At 47.8% G+C, this 19,342-nt stretch overlaps 2 protein-coding genes across 2 annotated transcripts in view; both read right to left on the bottom strand.

Annotated features, from left to right (window-relative positions):
- grk3 (G protein-coupled receptor kinase 3) overlaps positions 1-13,419 on the bottom strand; it is a 57,279-nt gene extending 43,860 nt beyond the window's left edge. The window contains exons 1-2 of the mRNA XM_035627263.2: positions 12,280-13,419; positions 1,344-1,420 (exon numbers count right to left, since the gene is read on the bottom strand). Of these exons, the coding sequence (XP_035483156.1) occupies positions 1,344-1,420; positions 12,280-12,392 (190 nt within the window). The 5' untranslated portion in view covers positions 12,393-13,419. The remainder of the gene's footprint in view (positions 1-1,343; positions 1,421-12,279) is intronic.
- Positions 13,420-16,431: 3,012 nt separating this feature from the next.
- Positions 16,432-18,898, bottom strand: cryba4 (crystallin, beta A4). The gene is made up of 6 exons (XM_035627266.2): positions 18,840-18,898; positions 18,074-18,117; positions 17,518-17,636; positions 17,275-17,416; positions 17,016-17,158; positions 16,432-16,884 (listed from the first exon to the last, which is right to left on the bottom strand). The coding sequence occupies exons 2-6, from the start codon at positions 18,110-18,112 to the stop codon at positions 16,737-16,739; spliced, it is 591 nt and encodes a 196-aa protein (XP_035483159.1). The 5' UTR covers positions 18,113-18,117; positions 18,840-18,898; the 3' UTR covers positions 16,432-16,736.
- Between the last annotated feature and the right edge of the window lie 444 nt (positions 18,899-19,342).

Genomic DNA, 19,342 nt, shown 5'->3' with positions numbered 1-19,342 from the left:
AGAGAAGGAGGCGGGGAGAATTAACGCAGTCTATTCTCATGGGGGGGGGGGGGGGGGGGGGGGGGGGGGGGGCTGAGACCTAGAACAGTAAGTAAACCAAGCAGAAGCCTGCAGGGCGGCTGTAGTCCCCTGGTACGCCACAACTTCTGGCACAAAGCCCGTCTGCTCAGAATGGAAACACTTGGAGGAGCCGGCGCAGAGGCGCTGCTACCGTCCGGAGGGCAGGAGGGAGCGGGAGACATGACGCGCTGCGCTGAGCCGCTGCATCGACGGCGCTTACACGGAGCACAAACAGAGCTGCCACACGATCACAGCCGAGAACGCCGCATGGAGAAGCAGCAGCAGGTATCTGTGCGAAAGGTTACAGAGCGACCAACGCCAGGCTGACGCTCAGAAATCCTGACATTCAGGACAATGTGAGAAAAGCCTTTCTATCCAACATTTGCTCTGTGCCCGAACAACAATGAAGAAGTAAATAAAAATACTGAGTCAGGGCTAGATTAATATGGCATTGTTTTTTTAATTGATGTGATCGATGGCTTTTGTCCAGTCGGTTTTGTCGGTGTGAACTTCAGGACGAGCATCAGTAAAGGAAGAATCCAACGGAGACTAATAGCAACAGAGTTTACACCTCACCTCCAACAACAATCGATCCACTTATGCCGAGTTCACACCACGCGACTTTAAGCCCGACAAGTCCAGCACATTGGCTTATCTTATACATACACAAAAATAGCAGTCCATGTGTTGACTGAGGAGTAAGAAGAAAATCAGTAGAGAAAGAATTTGTTTCAGGTCATTTAGAAAATGTTACATATTTCTTGCACCAGACAGCCACGGAGAATTTAAAATCCTAGTACGTTTCACTATCTGTGTCCGTCACAAAGGAACTTAAGGGATCCTTTATCAAAGACGGAGAAAAGTGGATGTTTCTTGGGAATTCTAGAAACATCAATATCTGCCGTTATATAATTACTGTTTAGTTTTGTGGGGTTTTTTTGTTTTGTTTTACTGTCGAACACAGATTGGTCTGGCTTTACTCTCAGCTACATTTCATCACAGCTTTCAGCAGCGGATGAAGTTTTCCAGAACTGAACAAACTATCAGCTGATTGAAAGAACGCGTGCTCGGAAGCCATGAAAGAAGCTGGCAAGAGACTATGGATCTTTTTGGGGGGTACATTTCTTCAAATAAATCAAAGTTGGACAATTATTTAATTGGGTGTGGAGGAGCAGTGTCTTCCCTCTTCAAGAGGAAAATCTGGTGATTCTATTCCGAAACATTTCATAGAATTCTTCAGAAGTGGTCCTTTAAAGTGATGAGAAGAAAAGGTTGAGACTTACCAATTTTCTGGTTGAAAATCTTGTCAAATGTCAGATCATCCCTCTCCTCCAGGTACTTCTGCATCACACTGCGGATACTGTGAACACAAGGCGGTGGGGGCAGTGGATTAATATACACCATCATCACAAGCTAACACAAAGCCAGATGCAGCAATAAGTGAAACTCAGAGAATCTCACGGAGGTCAGTGCCATCCTCCTCCACCTCCCGTGCGTGATCCCAGCCTCGGTTTGGGACTCACCCTGCCACCTGTCCCCAGACAGAGTCAAATGGCAGGGAGGGAGGAGGGGGGGGGGGGGGGGGGGACGACACACGGGAGGCTGCAGGGGAACCTGGAGAGATACATGCTGCCCAGGGAAATGGTGTTAATGAGAATGAGAGTGGGGAGAATAAATCAATTAGCACCCCCTCCATGGGCCCATTAACACCACACCAGCGCCCTGCGAGGACGGTGCCCAGGCTTCACCTACAAACACCTCTGCAGGCACGCACCAAGCGTGTGTAAGCAAGACGAAGCCCTTGCTCCCTTGTGGCCACGTCATCTTTTTTTCCCCGACTCGTTACATTTTGATAGTGCTCCCCAGCACCCCACATATGATTTTTGCCATATATGTCACCTTTAAATTCCATCGAGCCGCTCAAAATTGCAAAAACTCATTAATAGTAGTTCCCTAAATATGCCTCTTTATTCATCAAGATCCATGAATTATTCCCTGGGAAACTGGTAAAAAATGTAACACATCTCACAATGTTAAAGTCATGGTATGGTATGTTTCGGCCCATGTCGCGGTAATTCCACCAAGGTTTCTGGAAACACCTTCTGTTGGTTTTGCGTAATCCTGCTGACAAACAAACCAACAGGTGTCAAAATAGGGCTGAAACGATTGCCAGAGTAATTTGAATAATTCGATTACTAAAAATCATCGATGCAAAATGATTTGCCTCAAAGCTCCGTTTAATCAATGTAACTAACGTTGTACCCCTCACGCTGCTTCTGCAGTGGACACATGCAGTGATTTACGAGACGGCGCAGATTACAAAATGGATGAAGAGAGCTAAAACAGTGAAACAGGCGGAAGGAAACGACAGAAAGTGTCCAAAGTTTGGGATCATTTTAAGATGATTAAAGACGAAAACTGGGTACAGTGAGTCTATTGTAAACTAGTAATAGGGTATCACAATAGCGCGTCCTCAATGCTGCTGTTCAAAGTGAGTGCTAACTGGTTTGAGGCGTATCGGCTGGGATTAAGAGAAAGAATGAGAGTCCCTAACACTTGGGCATGAGGCGTACAGGTAATGACTCATAAACTTCACATGCCATAACAACATAATTATGGTCCATCAGTGCACAATACTGAGCATTTTGAGATTTGAATGGCATGTCTCCTTTACCCAGTTGCTCAGTAATAAAAACTATGGGTCTCAATGGACCGCCATGGACTTTAATGAGCCATAAAACTAAACTGTTCTGCTGTAGAAGTCATCATAATGAGCTGATCCGCCCGCAACACTGTACATTTGGATGTGCCAATGCAGTTTTTGTACTAGATAGAATGGATGAGCTGTAAATACAATGGTGTCAATGGACGGGATTGGATGTAAAATTGAATACAGTTATGTATGTTGACAAAGGACTTCACATCATCTGACATATCTTCAATCTTGGTAGCATTAAAGCGGTCGAGGGCGATGTGTGTCTGAATTGTTGTAGATTGCAGGTTTAGTATTTTCTACTGTTTGCCGTATAATATAATGAGAAGAAACCATCAGAGCAGTGCTCCTGCTGTAGTGGCCCAGCGAACATTTCTGCAGCTACAGGAACAAGAACCCCGGAAGTGAACACTTCCTCTTCTAGTTAGCGGAGGCCTATTTGCTACACTCGACTGAGTCATTAGTGGCTGACTTTGGTTCACTTGTATGAAAACCCCTCACCACATTATCCATTAGGTCCACTGCTAATATTTACTGTGCAAGCCAGGCTTTATTAGGCAGAAGAAACATGTATGGGGCGGCAAAAGTTTCCGTTACGCTATCGATTTTGAGGTCAGGTGAAGAGAGGATATCAACAGTCAGGGAACTTAAATAGTGTTGAGACAGTGTGTGATGAAAACACAGCTACACTAAAAGATATATGAGTCATGTAGCACAGAATACTTACATGCCCATAGTCTCCTTTTTAACTTAGGCCTTTAGTATACCTGGTGCACTGCAAAACATCTTAAAACTAGAGCCCGGACGATGTATCGGTTGACTGTTTAAAATCTGCTGATGTGAGCCTTTCACAACCATTTAGTATCTGTTTGCCTGCCGATAGATGAACTTTTATTTTACAGAGTAAACAATGCAGAAAAGATAAGCATTTATGTTTACATTTTATGTTTAAAAAAGTATTTATTATCTGAATTAGAATTCTATATATTTGGTTGTATTGTAGGTAACAACATCTTAGGAACAGCTGCCATAAAAAAAATCTAGATACCGGTCGACATGTTGGTATCGGACGCCGGTCTGGATCCATTGGAAAGGGATTTCCCACCGGCACGAGGGAGAAGCGTTTTTTGTGAACAACTAAGATGGCTGCCGCTGATGAACGAGCATTTGATTAAAAGTACCTGATATTTTCACATTTCTCCCACAAAAACGGCAACACTTGTTCACAGAACTTGTGGAATCACGATCACAGACATCTCCTCGCAGCTCTAGTCTGTTAACGTTTTCCCGTCGCTCAAAACAGATGTCCGGAGGGATTTTGCTCTGTGTCCGTTGGTAACACCTCACGGAAATCGAAAATGTACCGAGAGGTCCCAGACTAATATTCATATGAGAATCAGCATCAGCCCCCAAAAAATCCCCATCGGTCGGACTCCACTGAAAACCTGAGCAGCAACTCCTCATTCCAATAACAATGTCACTCTGAAAGATACACAGACCTTGTCGCGTCCTTGCTTTTCACAAAAGCAAACCTCAGTCAGTAACAAGAGCAGCTCTACACATCAGCGCCAGCTTACGGGACCAGATGACCGCAGCAGAACAGAAAACAAAGGGGCTCCCGCTGTGACAATGCAGTGTGAGTGACAGAATGACTGCTGGCACATAGTGGTAAATAAGGCAGTATTATCTACAGGGGACTGCCGTGACGCTGACAGCTTATGAGTGGTGGGCCGTCACAAATGTATGAATGTTGCCGGCTTTCGTTTGCTGCAGTATGAAACAGTCCCGAGTCTCAGAGATAGACGACCGCGATGAAACGATAATCAGCAAAGTGCGGAGTGACATGTGCCATCATCCGAATATTTAAAAAAAAAAAAGAGACCTGCTTCCACGTGAGGGGGCGGGAATGACTGAGAGCTGCCAAAGTCCAGACACATTTCTGGGGAGGTCATGCAGTGCTACGTCATAGCATGGTCAGCGCTATGGATTCGCTGTAAACTGAACTGATACAAGAAGGTGGTCCACGTCCAGAAGCGACTCCCACCCTAACCTGGCCTACTGTATCACCACAGACATTTGAGCCTCAACACTAGACCCGCTATCAAAATGATATTGGTTCATCTGCTGATTCTTGCAGCTCTCGTTTCCAGCCCCATTTCGGGGGGGGGGGGGGGGGTTTGGGTGAACAAAATGTTAAACAAAATATTAGGCTTAGCAGATTATTTCTAAAGACTTTAAAATATGACTGGAGGGGATCTTTATAAGATTTTTGTATGTTGTTGTTTTGGGCCATTTTCACTGATTTCCCAGGGAATAATTTATGGATCTTGATGGAGGAGAAAAAAAACAGACATGGTTAGGGGAATGATATCTTTGAGTGTGTGCAATTTGGTGCGGATCCCAGTGGATTTAAGTGTAGTTTCATAAGGGGATTGTTGGGCCTCGGTGGAGTTATGCACTCTACTGAGTGCATTTCTGGTTAAATCTCTTTGGGTATCGGACTGTCAATAAGAAAAAAAACACAATAGGGTTTTCTACTACTTTGATGGGTACTTTCCATTGTTTTAAAATCAAGAAAATGTTAGTAGTAATAATAATACCCGTAAGTTGCAACCCTGCAGTGACCTGGTCATTTTTATTTGTCTAATATTGTACTTCTTTTTTTTTTATTCTTTGATTTCATACCGCATTCAGAAAATCCATCAAGCAAAAGCCAACTCGGCCTTTGCTAAACTAAAGTGACACTACTGTTCTAATGAAAAAGTCTCAACAACGCTGAGCAGCAGGTGGGCGAAGCAGGTTTCCAAACCCACGTAGGTTTCTGCACCACAGTGCTCCGGTCTCGGTTGAGCACTGTAACCCCCAGTGCAGCAGCACAAGATCAGGGCACGTCGTCGCGTGGAGGATTCAAACAAGGTTAACTGATGAACTCCTCTCCCATCCTCCTCTTATTATCTCTGGTTTAGGTCCCTTAGGAAGAACGTTCTGTTTCAAAGCAGCAGTGCCTGTGAGTTTAGTTTCATTGGCTGCTCATCTCCAATCCTAGCGCTGTTTACCACATTGTGTTGGTGACCCTTGCCACATCAGGTATGCAGATGTGTAAATATTTAACATACGAACAGGATGTCACTGACTTTTCCATAGCTGGGTCTGTGGGCATGTGCTCTGACTGTGTTGATAACTACATGCTGCTGAGGGCCAAAGTTCTGACATGCTACCTTTTATTTGGGACTCAAATTGGTCTTTACTTGCCACATCATATATTTTTCAACCACAGTGCATTTGCTCTCTTGAGAAAAAGATCAGTGAGAACACGAACAGTGGGGAACAACACACATTTCAGCTTATTCAAGCCTCTAGACATGTAATTACTCTCTTTACCAGGAAGACTAGTTAGACTTTGGAACCTGTTTTTCTGGCTCCTGCCCCGCTGCAGCATGGGTAAGATTCAGGAGGTGTGAAGGGAGCCGCCGACATGACAAATTTTCAGAAAAGCAATTGTTTCCTGTTAATTCACAGAGGGACTAAAATGATTCTGACTAAAAAGTTTTAGTTTCCGTTTAGATATATTTGTGTTAGATACAATCTGCTTTTTGTATCTAACACAATACAATCTTCTTTTTTTTTGCAGTCAAACTGAAGTGAAACATCTTTAGATAGTGTGATCTCTGTCGGCTGAAAAGCCGCAGCAGCAGTAAGTTACCTTGTTGGGTTACAACACAATGGCACCAGCTTCACTTCTGCTCTATTACGCCTTTGATCTTACGGTGAAATATGATCGAGTTGATCTGATGCTCGATTTCCGAAAGATTGAATGCGGAAAACACCAAAAGCTTTCAGCGAAACCTGATATTATAACCACAGCTGATCAGAGTCCTTAACAACTGGGGAAGAAATCGACAAAAAATAAGTCACTAAAATAGTGACAAGTCAGCTGAAACTGTAGGCAACAGGCATCTGTGGGAGGTCACAGGAAACCATGATGACTCACGTGTGAGACAATGGCGCGCTGGAAAATTGTATATATGTTGTGTGTGTGTGTGTGTGTGTGTGTGTGTGTGTGTGTGTGTGTGTGTGTGTGTGTGTGTGTGTGTGTGTATGTGTGTGTGTGTGTGTGTGTGTGTGTGTGTGTAACACTGCTTGCAGTGTTCGAGGAAGAATGTTCTTGAAGGGGGGGGTCAAATGGGCCCATTATCCCTTTAATAGTGAGCCACTGCTCCATCCAAGGAGTACATAGGCAAAATTGTGGAAACCACAATCCCACTGAGTGCTATAAAGAAACTGTGTAAATGTAAATGTGAATTTATATTTATATTAGGCTTATCTCGCTTAGTGCCTGATACAGATAAAAAAAAAAAGGGAAATCAAACTAGTTGTTTGACCAGGGATTGACTGTGCCACTAACTAGTATTTATGGCTGTTATGGGTGGTAAATGATAAGATGAAAAAAGATATGAGGAAAATGTATTTTTTTCCTAGAATTCAAAACTGAATTTCCCAATCGTTGCATCACTGTTAGCATTTCGACTGGACGTCGGCTTCAAAGACCTTCGAAAGTAATCCGTATTAGGGCTGTGCCGTACCGTCCACAGTAATACCGGAAACAGATTTTTTCGCTCTACATCGTCATAAATATCGTTATCTTTTAATTAATTAATTGTTATTTTCTGGAAATAACTTGATATAATTTTTCTTAATCGCCCACCCCTAATCTGAATCAATGAAAACAGACATTTTAATGATTCTATTGTGGTAATATATTTAGTCAAAACTGTTGCTTTTTACTGACAAAAATAGGAACAATTTGCAGGAAATTGCAGATTACACTCTGTTGATTTTTTGTAAGGCCAAAAAAACAAGCTCTGTAGATCAGGCATTAGCGTACAAATGTTGCAAAATAATCAGGATTTCAGTCCTCGTCAACTTTACTGTTTGGTTGAAGTTATTATTTACTATCTGGTAGTGTTGGTATAGGGTCAGTAATCAACTGACAACTAGCAAGTAAATGATAATAATAATTATAATAATAAAGCAACAAACTCACCACTGGTCTTTTTGAACAACGGAGAGACACAAACTCAACATGTTGAATAAAAAGAAAAGCCTTTCTCCCTTGACCAAACAATTTTTAGCCAAGCATTAGGGCTGATGTTGTATGAAATGAAATTTGATTTAAACTAATTCTGAAATTGATCTACAATACCTTGTTGGCCCCCTACCAGACAGACCCACGTCCTACTTCAAATCGGTCTGATGCGCTTATCGGCCCTGTTTAGACCTGGTATTAAAATACGTCTGGTGATCCGATCACAAATGACAAGCAACAATGAGTAAAATCTCAGCCCCGCCTGACCCGGCTCTCTTGACTGACAACATCATTTGGTCTTTGTGAACAGAAATGATGTGCGTGTCGTAAGACATTAGGGCTGCAAACGATTATTTTCAGAATCGATTAATCGGTCGATCAGATCGCCAGGGACGGACGTTAGGACATCGTAGTCAGCAAATGTGTTTGCTTTGCCGGGTTTGAGTTCATTTTTGGGATTTCACACCAGAAGAGGCGGCCCCGCAGAGCACACAGACACAATCTAACAACCAACAAGTTATGCTATCTCCAGCTAATAAAATAAAAAAATATATAAGAAGGCTGTTACAAGCATCTATTCTGCTCCTGACTTCATGGGGGCAGGGAGGGTGTACTGACAGGACATTTAATGCCTTGACAGGGTCAATATCACAAAGGCGTGCTCTGGCTTAAAGCCCGTATGTACGACATTCAATCCACTACCGACGTCCGTCTGTTTCCCGTACATCTCCACCTTCCTGGATGGCTTTTGTCGCGCCTCGCCTCTTGTATGGACTTCTCTGTAGCGTCGGCTTCGCTTTCCCCCCATACTGCCTCCAGTGTTGCTGTCAAAATCTCACCCCTCTGCCAGAGGACATAGCCTTGGACTGTCGAGAATGTGGCAGCACCACACTATCTCCAAAGTGCCACATTTAACTGCCCGCCCACCTACGCGCCCCCCCCCCAAACAAGCATGCGGCTAAAAGCTTCACATAGGCACAAGTGCGACTGCTAAACCCGTGCATACGTTAACGTTCAGTCAGTGTGCACACAATCCCTGAAGCCCTTTAAAAAAAGTTTGGATATTTTCAGGAACTACTTTCACAGATACCAGCCACACACACCCAGTTTTCCCCTCTCATTCCTCTCATGTCTTTTACAATCCGTTCCAAATGAAACTGGTTGCTCTGGAGCACTATATGTGGATGTGGCTGCATAGGGGGGAAAAAACATAATTTGACTACTTCATCCTGCTAGGTTTGACACTTTGCTGTAATAATAATGATCTACCTGACATGTTTTAAGCAAATTTTCAAATTACTGCACGTCTTGCTTTTCTGACTGATTTTACTCGGCGGTTGTAATTGCGCTTTTACAAGTCCATTAGCTGCGGCTTTTATCTCCGCAGCTGCTGCGACGCATAACAAAGCCAGTATCCGACGTGAGAAATCACTTCATGTTTGTTTGGGTTTGCTCATATAGAAACAAGTAGAGAACAACTGCGCGAAGAATGTGTACGCAGGTCTGACCGATCACCTCTAATGCTGATCGGTCAAATGACCTGGCGTTGTCTTCAGCCTCGGCGGCGCGCGCGGTCGCCAATCCCCGGATTAACTTCTAACGTCAATGTTTCGCAACGCGGCTTCTCGACTGAACGTCTAATGAGGAGCGGTGAACTCAATTAGTGCCGAATACCGCAGCGCCATCAGACAAGCTGATCCTGATTGGGTTCCTACTGGCGGCGAACACGCGAGCTCAACTTAATGCGAACAACTTGACAGTGTGTGTGTGAGCCACTTCGACAGCACCACTCTGTGCCGCCAAACAACTGCGCGATGCCAAATCAATAAGGTGTCCGCTGTCACCCGGTGTGCATGATTTCATAGAGATTTATAGATTTAATGATAGTCACTCATATAGTGGTTACAGATAATCCAATCAAAAAAGCACAGAGGTTCTCCACTTGTTGTTGGATCAGTTAGTCAATGCGCTTCTTCATTTACAGAATATTGCTGCTGGTGGCATTTGGTATTTTTCCTCAGGCGACGTCCCGATCACACCTTTTGTTTCAAAGCGCATCACTGATGCCACGTTCGCGCTGGGCGTCCGCACTTCTCCAGAGTTTTTGGTTTGTTTTGGTTACGATGACATGGTCACCCACATTCGCTTCCCGATTGGTTCTCATCAGACATAAGTCGACTACCAGCGATGACGGCAAACTGATGTTCACGTATATTGTCTATAACAGTCGCTCCAAAAAGAGTCCCTTGTTCGTAGCAATTTTCTTAGCAATCCAGCACCAGCATGCACATGAGCAGTGTATGTGAATGGTCTTGTGATATGCCTTTTCGGCTGTATTAGTATAGAAGGAGATCGTTTCTGATATGGTGCTTAAAATGCTTGCGTGTAAGAGAGTTTCTTTTTGAAACCTAATTTTAAAAGTTAAACATATTAGTTTGGATGGCATCCAATACTTTATCTTCTGTTATTCTACAATTTTCTGCAGCATATGACATATTTCCCCAAATATGCAAAAATACTACCGAATATATTGTGACCATGCTCATAGGTGTGACTGTGAACGAGCAAGCTACAGAAATTTTAGAGGGGGGGGGGATATAAAACATGTGTTGTCAGTGGAGTAAAAGACCCATAAGTGACCATGCTGATCCTCCTTTTGAGCCAATTTGTCTGAACCAACAGACCAGCCACCACAGCCATGATTTCAAACTCGGACTCTTGCTAGTGGGCCAAAAATACCTCATAAGCATTAATTTCCTTCGTCTTTACTTAACAGACTTCGGGAAGGCGAGGGCCTGCAGCGCCACGCCGCAACGGTGACAGAATGTCCGCTGTAATGGTTTTGCCGCTCGCAAGCAAAGCTTAGAGTTTCTGCGAGCTCATTTTAATATTATACAGACATGAACCGAAACCAATACACGCCCGGGGGAGGGAAACCAACATTTGTCAACTTACAAACCGCTCACCAAACGGTTGGCAGTGATGTTGAGTTAACGTAACTTGAAGCAAATGGACAAGGACATGAGAATAAATCCTGGTGGGGTTTTTTGTACGTTTCAAAAGGGGGGAAGCCAAGCTAAAAGATGTGCAACGGATTACCAGTCATTTTTGCATCGGTTACGAAAACTAACCACAACACATACTGTTGAGCAGTTTGTTGTCAACCTGTGTAGGTTAGTATTGACAGTGTCAGTAGAGAGAATTCCTTACGAATCCTAAGTCTTTGCACTTGTGCACCGAAGGTGAAGGGACTCTTTCAAACCTGCCCATTATGCTTTTTGAGACAGATTCATTTATAAATGAGGTATAGAGGGTAACAAATGATTACATATCCTTGACTATGACAGACAATGGATCTGGACTAACACATTTAATCAACTATTATAGGAAAGTCTTTAAGTAACCCATCTGAGTTAAGCTACGTATTCTTCACCGTGTGCAGGCGCCACAATCTGAATTGTAGCCTTCGCCTGATCGGCCGAGGCAAGAGTGACCGAAGCAGCCGACCACTTCCAAGGATCCCTCTTGGTTTGAATAAAAATTGTTGTGTGACTCAACCCCCCCCACGTGCAGCCACTGAGTTAACACGTCTGCGCGCCTGTCAACCATTTACAAACCCGGGGCGACATCTCCAACTATCACAGACAGCAAAAACTCAGGACTTCCTCTTCCGTCAAGTTGCGTTGCCACATGCCCACAACCTGTCCCGAAGAGACGTCTTCAAGCCTCCGAGGAGCCAAAGTGGCAGGGACGGAGGGATGTGCAAATGTGTGCAGCTGCAGTGCGTGCGGTGATGGCGGTGGCGGCGGTAGGGGGTTATTATTGAAATCAGACGTTAGCTGTTGGCCCTCGCTCGTGGTGGGCACGGACGAGCTGGGGTTCCGGATCAGGGGCTGCACATGCCGATAGTGAAACTGCAACAAGGGGGTTTGCAGGCGGCACCGCAGGGGAGACGGAGACGCGTTGCTACGCAAGACTACGATCAAGAGGGTCGGGCGTGCAAAGCTGGTAGTTTGACATCGACACGTGGCTGTGTTTGAAAGAAAAGGGCACATGAACGCCGCCGTGACAGGTATCCTGTGTGTGCTGCTGTACCACCCCCCACCCCCCAGTGAGATATGCAAGAGTTGTCCTAAAAGGGTGACACGGGGGTTATCTCCTCGCTTGGGGGCCTAAGTGCAGGTATAATAAAAACGAAGAAAGGGTGAGCAAAGAGGCTGCATGGATGTTTTGCAGAGATCTCAAGTTCGGCCACCGCGTCTCACTCCACACAGCACAGTCACAGGTCGGAGAGGAAGCACGCCTCCATCTCCCCTGCACGGCCGCACACACACACACACACACACAGAGGGAGAGAGAGAGAAAACAAGATCCATCCATTTGACAGGCAAACAAACAGCCGCTCAGCAAACGGGGTTACCTGGGCTCGGGCAGGATGATCTTCTTGCTCGCCCGGGCCGCCGGCGTGGACTTGCTCTTCTCCATCGCCATCAGATAGCTGACGTCGGCGAGCACCGCTTCGAGGTCCGCCATCTTTCGACCCTGGGACTCTACCCCCCCAAAAAAAAACAACAACAGAAGAAGCGGGGCTAAGGTGTGAGGGGGGTGGAGTGGTGAGATTGGGGCTCCGTTTTCAGGGAATTAAAAAAAAATAACGTCCCTCGCCAGATGTGACGATGTGGAGGGGAGGGGAGGGGGAGGGGGGGGCGTCGCTCACTTCGGCCTCAGGCCGCCGCCGTCGTGCGAGAGAGAGAAGGGGAAACTCGGGGAGGGAGACACATTTGGGTGACAGGTTGGGCGAGACGCGACAAGTCACAAGGCCCCGCGAGATCGCCCTCCTTGTAATCCCATTCAGTGCGAATAAGAGGAAGACGGGGGAGTCGAATGTGCGGGTTTGCAGGGGAGGAGGTGGGCTGGGGAAGAAGAAAGACAAAAAAAAAAAAAAAAAACAATGCAAAGGGAAACGACCGACGCGATCTGGCTCCTCGGGCCGCCGCCTCCTCCTCGCGCGGTGCGGGTGCAAGGCGCGGACACAGACCGCTGTCAGATCCCGCGGGTCAGTCCGGTCCCGTCGACGTAAAGCGTGTCCACGCGGCGGCTCCGGCTCCGGCGCGGCATGTGCTTCCTTTGGTGGGGGGTTTCCTCCCCTCAGAATGTAAACACACACGGGGGAGGAGGAGGAGGGGGAGGGGGGAGGAGGGAGGGGGTGGGGGAATATATGACTTTGTTCTTTCTGTGCCCTGGACGCCGGCACGGGAGATCGGCGTTAGGGCGATGGAAGTAAACCACGCGTGGCTCTCGTCTCGTCTCGTCAGCGAGGGTGGAGAAGTGAAGCGGGGCTCCGCGGGGAGGGCGCAGGGCGGCGGGTTGAAGTGTCCACCATCAGGGTGCTGCTCCTCGCCGTCCTCGGTGTGTCTCAGCTGGCGCGCGCACGCGCGCGCTCGCACGCACGGCCCGACGCGTGAGAGCCCAGTTCCCCCGCAGACGCGATTTGGCGATGTGAAAGCGCGCAGGCACAGGTCACAGACGAGCCGGGGATCACGGTCTTCCAGCCCCCCACCCCCCTACCCCCCCCACACACACACACCCCTCCTCCGCGAAAAGAGGACTCCACACACACACACACACACACACCGCTGCTGTCGCTGTGTTTATGTTGCCGTCGCTGCTGCTGCTGCTGGCTTCCTGTGTAGGCTGCAATGTTCCTCCTTATCGCCTCATCAGTCTCTCTCTCTCTCTCTCTCTCTCTCTCTCACACACACACACACACACACACACACACACAATGTCGCCCAGAAAAGATGTGTTTAAACACCTAAGCACCAAAATCCAGGTCCGAGCGGAGGGAGTCCTCGACGAGCCACAACGCCCGAGAGCTAACTCGCATTAGCCCGCTGGGCAGTATACAGTTCGGTCTGGCTAGTTAGCTTCCGGGGCTAGCTAGCAACAACAACAAAATATATCAAAGCAGCTAACCAACGTGGGCTCACTAACGAACCGCGTGCACGGGGGGTGGGGGGGCTGCGTGCCCAGCTCGGGTTATCTCAGCTCGGCGAATGCATTTTTTTTTTTTTAAATGTCCCGGGAACGAACGCGACTGGCACCGACGCTTAGCGAGCGGAGCGGCTTCCGGACGGCGACTTGCTGTAAGAAGCTAACGGCTGCGAGGAAGCTGGGGTCGGGAGATCGGGCTCGCGGCGTCCCCCCGGGGGAAAGAAGGGGCCGCCGATGGGGGGGTGGGGGGGTCCCGGCGGAGTCAACAACGACGACGACACGGTGGCACGAAAAAATAATCCATGGCGGTCCGTGTGTGTTACCCCCCGAGCCTTGTGGCTGGAGACCCAGCGCAGAGCTACCCGACTGTGGGCTGGCGGTGACGCTGCTGCTGCTGCTGCTGCTGCTGTTGGTGGTGGTGGTGGAGGAGGAGGAGGAGGAGGGGGGATGGAGATCGTCGTTGACCGAGAACTTTTCCTTTCTCCGTCGTAAAAAAACAAAAAACAAAAACCCCGACCACTTGTGGCTGGTGTGATGATCGTGCGACACTTCTTGGCGGCCGGGCCGCTGTTCTCGCGACAGTCGTCGGACGTCTCCCGACAAACAACTGACGGAGCCGAGCTCCGACGAGCGGCTCCTCGAGCTACCAGGGCTGTGCCGTGCTGGGGCAGCCCGCGCTCGGCGGACTGAGTCGCCGTCCGTCCCTCCGCCTTCCGTCGACTGGCCGCGATCGCCGAGCGTTCACACGTCCGCTCCCCTTCGATCAAGCCGGCCGTCCTCCAGCTCCAGTGTGGCACATGTTCCAGTGAAGCCCCCTCTCCTTCGACTGTGTTGTTTCTGTTTTGTGCGTTAGCCCAGTGGCACCGCTCGCCTTGTGGTTCAACTTCCTCCCACTGCGGCGGGGAGAGGCTTGTAAAACACGGAGCGGGTCATTGTTGACCGGGGCCGGACCACGCTGGGTGCGTGTGTGTGTGTGTGGGGGGGGGCATTGTCTCAGATCTGATTTATTCATTTACCTGACATGTGTTGCTCAAACAGTCTTGTCGGTCGTACCGTACGATCCTCAGCAAACAGTCAACGTTGAGACCACGACCTGATTATCCCCGGGGATATTCAGCGTTTCCATATTTGGACCATTTTTTATTTATTTTTTGTCAGTGGTGATTTATGACTGAGCTTCTTTTTTTTCTTCTTCTTTTTTTTACTGGGAACTCGACCAGTATGTTTACAGGAGATTTTCCTTGTGGGGGGGAGGGGGGTTGCAGACATTAGTGCTACGGCCCCCCACTGCAGCACGTTTAGCATACAAACAGGCTTTAATGGGGACCCCCACCCCTCCGCCTGTGTGTCAGCATGGGCCGCTTTCCACATCGCATCTGAACGGTCACGAAGCAGCAGCAGCAGCAGCAGCAGCAGCAGCCCCTGACAATGAATATTACAGCACGGTAAGTGGTTTTCCATATGAAGGGCCTGAGCGAGGCTGTGCTGTTGTTTTCTGGTGGAGACGCAGCGCCGCCTCCTGGCCAGCGGCGGTACTGCCCCTGGTGCGCCGCACTGGACAGGCCTGCAGGTTACTTGGGGACAGTCAGCAAGGTGGAGGTGGGCGGTTTGGGGGGGTATTTTATTTATGAAAAGGGGCGGGTGGGGTTCACCTCAAACATAAACCCCCTGTATACCCCCCGATTATGGCTCATATCTGTAGTCCCTCAGTAGGTCAGAACAAAGAGACTATGATATTTGCATATCTCAACTGTGCTGCGAAGGTTAAGTCATGATTACAGCTGGAACAAATGTTAGGTCCACAGAGAATTAATCTGCAACTCTCCTGGTCATTTGATTCCGGAGCAATGGATTTCGTTTATCTTAAGTTTTCGTACCATTATCGGTTACAGGGATTCGTTTATCTTAAGGTTTCGTACCATTATCAGGTACAGGGATTCGTTTATCTTAAGGTTTATTGTCTCACTGTCTACCCGATTGACCAATCAATCGCCAAAGGGTGTGGACAAAGTGTGCGGCCCAGTTTCACAGACCCCTCGGTGACGTGACATCCTCAGATGGTACTGAATATTGGTTCAGTATCATCAATTGTATTAGTGTTTTACCAGCAAAAATGTGTAAACCCTTAAATGTAAAAGTACTTGTTTCTGCAGAGAAGTGGCTCTTGTCAGTGTTGCTGGATGATGCGGAATTTAACGACTTCATCAGACAATTTCATCTGGAACAAAACATCTGATCGTGTAAACAGCTGATGATGTTGTTTGTATGCCGGGAAAAAAAGAGCAATCCCGCACATGGTCATCATTGGTCAAGTGCCATGCTCGGGCTTTGGGCTGCTCATATTCCCCAGCTGGAAATCCAGCTTCTATTTCAGGCAGGAGTTTTTATACTTTAACAGAACCAAGCGTGCGGTTGATAACAGACCAACATCTCTTTCCGTCTGTTGCCTAAAGATTTACAAATTGAAAGAGATTGACAGGTTGTTGTGTTTTAGCAACATTGAGAAAATAGTTAACTCCTTTTAAGATGATTGACGATTCATGAAATCACACAAATTAACGAGGGCTACGACTCATGATTATCTTCCGCATTGAGTAATTTACTGATTTTGTTTTGTTTTTTATTTACATTTGTGACACTGGAGCCAGATGATGTTCGTGGCCCTTTTGTTTTCGTGGTCATCAAACTGCAATACATGAATTTTCAGTCTAATGATTGATCAATGAAGTGACTCATATCATTCTCAGACGGTAAGCAGATACATTGGTGGGAGTCAGTATCGTTTAAGAAAGACAGTTTATTCAGCACTGGGAAGCAGCAGGGGTCAAGGGTGAAGGGTCACATGGGAAAAAAGGGGTGGGGGGGTGGGTTTGGAGTAAGTTGTTACTGCTGAATACGGCGGATGGACTGGATCTGAGGGGTCTGGCAGTGGGAGCCAAACTCCCTGAAGTGCTTGTACTCCCCACAGTGACGATCACATTCCATGATATACTGGTATCCACGATAACCAGGGTACTGGTAGCACACAAATCTATCGAGAGAGAGAGAGAGAGAGAGAGAGAGAGGGAGGAAAGCCCACATGAAATGTTGTGAAATAAACATGTTGACATAAAAAAATGTGAAAGGGAAGGAGGAGTCGCGGAGCAGCTTGGGGACACTCACGCTCCAGACTGGATCCTGAGAGAGCCAACTTCATTGTTGCACCAGCCCATGGCCTGGAGGGAGGGATAATCGTCGCTCAGCTCGCCCTTGCGGCCCAGGAAGTTCTCACGCTCGTAGATTGTCATGCGACACTCTCTGTGGTTCTGGAGGGTGAAAAAAAGAAGAAGAAATGAGAGATGGGGTTTTTTGTTTTTTTTTCCTTCTCCCCACAGGAACCGTCTGACAAACACACGCGTTTCAAAGACCGCGGTTAACTTACGGCACAGGCAATGGGTCTGAAGGAGGTCAGTCGCTCAATGTGATAGGCATTGCTGCCACCGAAAGCATCACACTGGGGGTACTCTCCCCTCTCCAGGACAAACTGCTGTCCCTGGTAGGAGGCGTGCTCATAGCCCACCCAGCTGGGGAGGGGAGGGGGGGGGCAGAAACATTGACAGTTGTTACCTTCACATCAACTCTCAAAGGGCACAAAAAGACTCACCAACACAACTTGTGTACTCACGCGCCGCTCTCCACGCGGAGGGAGCGCACTGTCTCGAAGCCAAACTCCATCACGTTGCAGCACTCGGAGGTGAACTCATGGCGGCGGCCCTGGAAGCACTCCTCGTCGAAGACAATGATCTGTCGGGGACACGCAGACATGTAATAGAAGCTTGTGTGCGTGTATGGACGCAGCACCACGTACAAAAACTAAAAAAGTTTTGTTTTTTTAATGTAAGAAATCAACTGGGCCGCTTCGTTTAAAAGTAAGATTTTGTTGGGTTGACCATATTTATCATTAGAATTATGACAAAGAAAGGCTAAAGGCAAATGAGTATGGTATTGAATTGAGTATTTTTCTAGTGTCCTGATATTCTACATTTATTCTGTTCCCTGCTGTCGAAGAAATGGGCGCTCTCCTCGAGGAGCTGGTGATGAATTGGGTGCGTTTTTCATCCGAGACATTTCACTAGGCGCAGCCGGCAGCGTCTCAGGGAAAAAACATGCCGTTTGAAAGGACCTCGAGTGAGGTGATGTATGAATCTGTCCCCCCCCACACCCCCCTTTCGCAGACTCACCTTCCAGTGGCCGGAGAACTTGGTGCAATGGTGAGTCATCTTGTCTGGTAGGAAAAAAAAAACAGAAAACAGGACACAAACAGATCAGATGGTTGAAAGGGTGATAAAGCACGTCCCGATGAAGAGATAGGGCAGCCCACTGTAGACGGAGGGGTCCGCTAACCACGCAGTTGATTCAGATTCAGGAAGGGGGGGGGGGGGGGGGAAGCTTCAGCACAAAAGTTTGGCCGACAGAGAAATTCTCTGTTGGCCAGTAAATGAGAACACAGCCACTTCCAGCCCAAACCAGCGACAGGAGGTGACCCCAATATTGTAAAGAGGCCAACTCAAATGCCGTGCTATGACAACTACAAGCGCGGCCTGCTACACAGCATGTGAAACGCTCTCTGCAACGGCATCAGTGTGTATTTTTTTTTAATAAGGTTGCAAAGCAACAGCGGCCTGAATACTGGCATCAACCTGAATGCATCATTCCTCAACTGAAAGCATCTATTTAGGTCCTGCACACACAAAAAAATACCCCGAAGAGAGTCAAAGTCGCCCAGAGGCCTCATCTAGCCCCCCCTGACCGCTTCCTCCCCGCTGCCCGATGTTCCTCCATCACCACTGTTTATCGCATCCACTGGATGCAGTGATGGCAGCGGGGATGGCTCCGGTGTTTCCGGGGGGTTGGGGTGTGCGTGTGAGAGTTTAGGGAGCCGGGTCTGCCCTGCCGGTGCCGCCCTGTGCTGGCTGTGCCGCGCCGGGCAAGGGGACAGGGACTCACCTTGCTTTGATGCCCTTGGGTTGTCCTGCCGTGAGAGTGAGAGGAGCCACGCGCCCCCACCCTTTTAAAGCCTCCCCTGGCAAGGGGCCATGCTGAAAGCACCGGCTCAGCAGTGGGGAGGGGCCTGTCTTTGTCCCCCCTGACAAAAGCGTGGTTAATCTGTGGACGGGGCAGAAGTGCAGACACCACATTATCACCCTGGGCAGCGGGCATGGAGACACAGGAATAGGAGAAAGACAAGATGAGAAAAATACTAAGGGTCAAGGGCGTGTGAGGTCGGAGGATGGAGAGAGAGGATGCAGCAGACATTTTTGGATCCCGGGCTGCAGTCATTGTCGTTTTCATTTCAGATCAGTCCACAGGTCGTTCTCCTTCCATTTAGCGTTCCACAAAACGTCAACTTGCCCGCTGTATCTCACCAACAGATGAGATCCTATGTGTCAAAGAAACTCCTCACATTTAAAGAAGCTGGAAACAGGGAATGTTTGGCTTTTTTCTTCTTC

Source organism: Scophthalmus maximus, chromosome 2 (genome assembly GCF_022379125.1).
Source record: "Scophthalmus maximus strain ysfricsl-2021 chromosome 2, ASM2237912v1, whole genome shotgun sequence".
Taxonomy (NCBI): domain Eukaryota; kingdom Metazoa; phylum Chordata; class Actinopteri; order Pleuronectiformes; family Scophthalmidae; genus Scophthalmus; species Scophthalmus maximus.
Note: the sequence above shows the minus strand (reverse complement) of the source record. Positions and strands in the feature narration are given on the sequence as shown.